Source organism: Oculina patagonica, chromosome 2 (genome assembly GCF_052425735.1).
Source record: "Oculina patagonica isolate OP01 chromosome 2, crgOcupat, whole genome shotgun sequence".
In the NCBI taxonomy this organism is placed as follows: Eukaryota; Metazoa; Cnidaria; class Anthozoa; order Scleractinia; family Oculinidae; genus Oculina; species Oculina patagonica.
Genome location: NC_135759.1, coordinates 30,146,713 through 30,152,681, shown reverse-complemented (window position 1 = coordinate 30,152,681; position 5,969 = coordinate 30,146,713). Strand labels below are relative to the sequence as shown.

Genomic DNA, 5,969 nt, shown 5'->3' with positions numbered 1-5,969 from the left:
ATGATTAGGTGTTACAGTGTGTTGAATTTTTAAACTAATTAACCAAAATTTCTTAACGTGAAAGTGAAAGTCATTATGAATGGGATTTAATTGAAAGTGACTTTTTCACAAAAAAAAAAAAAAACGTCTGACAACCCCTTTAGCCGATTAGTGAAAATATTAGTCGAGTTACATTATAAAGTTGATTGGTAGAAAATACGCTAGCACTGAATACAAATAAAAACCATGAAAGATGCAGAAAGAAATGCCATTGTATAACAGACTTGGTAGAATACAATCTTTTATCTAACTGGTAAATTCTATCAGCAATGAAAAAGAAGATGAATTAATGTAAGAACACTCTGGGTGCTCTCTCATTTGTAAAAATACCTCCTCCTGGACATTGTAACGGTAGCCCAAGGCCACCATAAACAGCATAAAATGTTACAGAGGTTCGGCACAACGTGAAATGCATATTTAAAATGATAAAAACATGTGACTAATTAAAGGTAGTAATTGGATTAATTAAGATGACTAAACACTGGAAATAAAGTGTTAATTGAAGATCTTCGACTTTTTTTAATTTAAATTTTTATCTTGGAACTTTAACACATATTTTCTTCAAATACATAAACAAGGGTGGATATTTATCTCAAAATATTTTGCCTGCACACTCTTCCTTTTTTTAATTTCTAAAAAAAATTAATATTTTCCTCCCTTGAAGAAGCGTCTAAAAACAGATATGAAAACCTCTATCGTCTTTCTCTTCGTTGGTCTGTTCCTGTTCCATGTTACAATTCAAACTCGCGATTCCTTCAGACACTTCAACTTTGATGTGGACGCTTTTCATCGCCTCACAAGTCACAAAATATCTTCTGTTGTTGTAAATTCAATGGAAGATTGCGCCATGGCTTGCCTTGTACACTGGGAATGCTTCTCGTTCAACTTGGGAAACCCCACAATGGCGGGAAAACAGGAGTGCGAGTTAATCCGGACAGACAAGTACAACAGTAATTCGACCTACAGTCACAGTAACGACTTCCATCATTTCTTTATAACGGTAAGACTTACTGTGCAGCTGGTCAGCGAGAAATAAAAAAAATCAGATTTTTTTTTGTATTAGTTCAATATATTGTGGTACTCGGCAAATAGTACATCTAATTTACTCGCAAAGAGACGGATTTGTAATCTGTAATGAGGGAATTACAATTCCAATATAAATAGAAAGATTAAGCACGGCGTCTTACGTCAAACGGCAAAGGCGAGCTTGCCTTCCATTTTGTTACCTTTTTTTTATCAAATTCTAAAATTAATCCTTCATGAAAATAGGTAAAAATCCAACGTTCATAACAAATACAAAAATTCTTATTTCCGCGTACGAACGCCTAACGGCAGATGGCAGAAGTTGAATTTTTGCCGTTCGCGTGAAAAACAAACGTCATGCTTTAAAACCTCTCTATTAATACTCATAGACTGACTTTATCTTCAACTTAAAGATTTTAGTACTTATATACCAAATAAATGTTAAATAAATGAAATACTATGAACAATGCAAATACCATGAAAAACTTTAAAGAATAAGGAAGAAAGGAAACATTTCTCTGAATTTGGGTTGCTAACTGATTAAATTCTGCAAATGCAAGTACATTCACAATTTATAGCTTGGTTTAAATGAGTACTTTGATCACTTGATTTCTTTCTCATGCAAAAAATATATATTTAGATTCCGTGTGGAAGCGGAGAGACAGTGTGCAGAAATGGCGGCACATGTTACCCAGTTTACGAAGTCAGCAGCTACAAATGTGTGTGTCCCAAAGGATACAATGGACGGCACTGTGAGACCAAACAAGGTGTGTGTGTTTATTTCCTTTCATTGCGACATTTTATTGAGAAAGATGGGTTAATATTGAATCAAGAGAAATAACCAAAACCATGCCTCTGTCAACACCTCCTCAATTTACAGTGTTCTTTCAAAGTCTTTCCTAGCCTTCCGAAAATGATTTTTTTTCCTCTTGTAAAAGAAAATCGGGGAAGAAATTTTCTTAATCGTTCTTATCATTCAGTAGAAAATATTTTGATCTCATATTAAATTGAGTGAAACAAACACGTCTGCTAATATTGTTTTCCAAGCATTGTCTCAGAAAAAAAAAAAGAATTTTGCTTCATCTAGGGTAGTAACAACTGCGATTTTATTTATGAAATTACAGCAGCAAAAACATGTCTTGGTTGGCTACAAAATGGCTACAAGGAAAGTGGATTATACTTAGTCTCAGGGAAGGAAGCTTACTGCGACATGACCACTGACGGTGGCGGCTGGCGGGTGTTTCTTAGACGTAAGGACGGCACGATGGACTTTGACCGGTCTTATAATGCGTACAAACATATGTTTGGCAATCTTAAGGGAGAGTTCTGGTATGGTGTTCAAAATTTAAGAAATTTGGTCTCTTCAAGATCTTACGAGCTTCGTGTAGATTTAGAAGATTGGGAAGGCAACACAGCCTACGCAAACTACGCAGTATTTAAGATTGACGGGCGTAGTACTCAGTATTCCCTGAGAGTTGATGGGTATTCTGGCACTGCTGGTGATTCGTTATCGAGCGCCAATGGAATGGGTTTCTCTACAAAAGATTCAGATCACGACGGGAATGACACTGCAAACTGTGCCGAAGTTTCCAAGGCTGGTTGGTGGTTCAGCAATTGTTACCAGGCCCTGTTGACAGGTCCGTATTCACACACTCCACAGGGTGGAAATGGCATCATCTGGAAAGATTGGAAAGGCTTTAACTACTCACTGAAGAGCTGCGAGATGAAGATGAGAGCATTGGGAAATTTAAAATAACTGTGTCAAGTATTTAGCCAAATGTAGATAGAAGAAAATGCCCACCAAATTGAGTGAAATATAAAAATAGCCACTAAAAACAGTGAAGAAACATTTCAATAAAACAGCAAATACAAAAGAATGGATGGACAAAATGGAAAAAAGATGGACAACAGTTAAAGAGGCCTAGGATTGAAAAAGATTGGAATATGGGTTTTTAAATAAAACTCTTACGCTAAACAGTTTTCAAAACTAATGTTGCTTGTTTGCAACTTGTTTGTAATGAAGGTATGGTTTTGTCATTGAGATCCATAAAAGTAATTCCTCTCCTAACATTAAGTTTCATAGCGAATATTTGGCAGAACTTGAAAAAATCAGGGTAAAATAGACCAAATCCAGCTGCGACACAGTGCCTTTAATATTAGAACAAATTACTAGTAATTAGATCTTTTATTACTCAGTATGATAAAGTGGTTTTTTAATTGTTATTTGGGGCCTTATTCTTGGCCATTTTTGGTTTGCTTGTTAACATTATGTATTTCTTTCCACATTGTGCGGTCATACCTTCAATTGAACGAAAGTTTTCAGGCTCTTTTGACAACGAATTACTTGGGAAATTGAGAGGCTTTAGTTACCCACAGAACACAAGTAAGTGTAATTCCGTGTAAAAAGGGCATTTGTGATGATAGCTTCAGATTTTTTGGCGGAAAATGGACGATCGAGGAAATAACAAATTGTCATCTTTTATTGTAAGGCATAAAATAACTCATGTCAACTATCCTTTTTTCATAATGTCCATTAACAATTGAAGGTTATTTGGTAGGATTGTGTAAAATAGCGTTTGTTAATTCATGATTTTTCATGCAGAGTGATGAGAAATGTTATTAAATTTCTTTCCTAGCCTGGCTAGCATAGTGTAAATGTAATACAAAATATTTGTCCTGATTTAAGAAAACGAGGTCCCCGGAAATGCCAGTGGCCAGAAACTCCCTCAGCCCTCCCGTCCCTTACCTCCTGTGAGGCTTGAGAAAGCCCAGGGACATTGCTAAAAAGCCTTCCCGTGCCCGGTTATAGCAAACCTTTCAGAGGCCTCAAGGCTGCTGAGCCTAGCTGCCGAAAACCAAAAGCCGGAACCAGTCCTGGTCACATTTCAAAGCAAAGACTTTGCTGAAACATGGAAAAAAGCTTAGCCCTCCTCTCTCTTCTCTCTGTGGGTTTGAGAGAGCACTGCAAAAAAAGCCGGATCCCGGAGTCTACGTTTTGTCAAAACAAGACAGATATAAGCAGTAAATTAATGCATAAAAAGGAAATATGGGCTGATGTTTCTAGGTATCACCTGCAACAGGGCCACAATCCACGGTAATTAAACCACAAGTTAAAAAGAAGTTTCTGTAAACAAAATCGATAACACTCGCATTTGGTTGAAAATCTTTGTACTCTATATAGCATTGTAGTAAATAATGTGAAAAATAAATGAAAGCTCAAAACTCTGGTCGTGTACCTTATTGTTACTTATTTTCGCGCGAACTTAATTTAGGAATGGAATGGCAATATTTCGCGGGACTTAATTTTCGCGATTTCGCAGGAAAAAAAACACGTTAAAATTAGGTTAAGAACGATAAAAATACCTTTCCGCCGGAGTTAAATTTCGCGATTTCTTGAAAATCGCGAAAATTAAGTCTCGCGAAAGTTAGTATCGATAATTAAATTGTTTACCCTGAAAAATGGGCGTTATCTCTGTTTTGGCGCATGTTTGGCTTACGATTTAGATTTATCAGGTGTTACAGTGTGTTGCATATTTAAACTAATAAACCAACGTTTATAAAGGTGAAAGTGAAAGTTATTATCGATGGGATATAATTGGAAGTTGCTTTGTTACTAGAGCTTTGAAAAATAGCTAATAACCGTTTCAGCCAATAAGTAAGTATTTTAATCTAGCTCAGGCACTATAAAGTTGATCGGCAGAAAATACGCTAGCACTGTATACAAACTAAAACTATATAATTTTTTTTGAAAGTAATAACGTTGTGTGTAAAGCTCAAATAAAACACAAACATGTCTAACCACACATCCTTATCTTTTTATTTCACTGGTAAATTCAATCTGAGCACAAAAACGTAGATGAATTAATGCAAGAGAACGCTTTGAGCGCTCTCAGATTTGTAAAAAAATAGTACTTTTCTTTTTTCTGGACACAGTTACAGTAGCTTAAAGGCCGTCATCATTAGCGTTAGCCAAAATTTGAACTTCACTTGAAACGAACTGAACTGAGCAAATTAAGTTCATGATATTTATAAGTTTGACGTTTGACTTAGTTGAGTACCTCTGACTGAATTAAGATCCACCAACACGTTCTATCCGTCTGCTTCAGACGGATACGTGTGAAGATCGACTGTGGGGCAAACGTCGATCTTTTCATGAAACGAATTTAATAGATAAATTTAAATTTGTATGTTAATGCATTTTTAGCCTCGAAATATTCGTTCTTGCTGCTCTGAATTTGGTTCGACAGTCGGTTCGACGAATAATGTTCGACGACTGACCCAATGGTCAAGCTTTATGTAAAACTGCAACTAAGTTCGTCTCATGTAAAGTTTGACGTTTTGCGGCACATAGTGGAATACATATTTGTTGTGTGAAAAGCAAAATGTGACTAATTAAGGGTAATATCAGTTAAGGTGACTAAAAACCAGGCAAAAACTGGACAAACGGTGTAAATTGACGATCTCCGATGTCTGATTTTTTGTCGGGTACTTTTACATAAACATTTGTAACAGATATTTCAGTAGCTGCCACACTCTTAGACGGAACGCGTAAAAGGCAGATATGAAGATTGCAATCGTTTTTCTCCTCGTTGGTCTGTTCCTGCGATCAATCCAGTTTACAATTCAAACTCGCGATTCCTTCAGACACTTCGACTTTGATGTAGACGCTTTTCATCGCCTCGCAAGTCACAAAATATCTTCCGTTGTTGTTAATTCAACGAATAATTGTGCCATGGCTTGCCTTGTACACTGGGAATGCTTCTCGTTCAACTTGGGAAATCCCACGATGGCGGGAAATCACGAGTGTGAGTTAATCCGGACAGACAAGTACAACAGTAATTCGACCTACATTCACAGCAACGACTTTCATCATTTCTTTATCATTTCATCATTTCTTCATCATTTCT

General features: G+C 36.4%; 1 protein-coding gene across 1 annotated transcript; it reads left to right on the top strand.

The window, feature by feature from the left end:
* The first annotated feature begins 940 nt into the window (after positions 1-940).
* Positions 941-2,818, top strand: LOC144642284 (microfibril-associated glycoprotein 4-like). The gene is made up of 3 exons (XM_078501258.1): positions 941-1,039; positions 1,703-1,829; positions 2,187-2,818. The coding sequence occupies exons 1-3, from the start codon at positions 941-943 to the stop codon at positions 2,816-2,818; spliced, it is 858 nt and encodes a 285-aa protein (XP_078357384.1).
* The last annotated feature ends 3,151 nt before the right edge of the window (positions 2,819-5,969 follow it).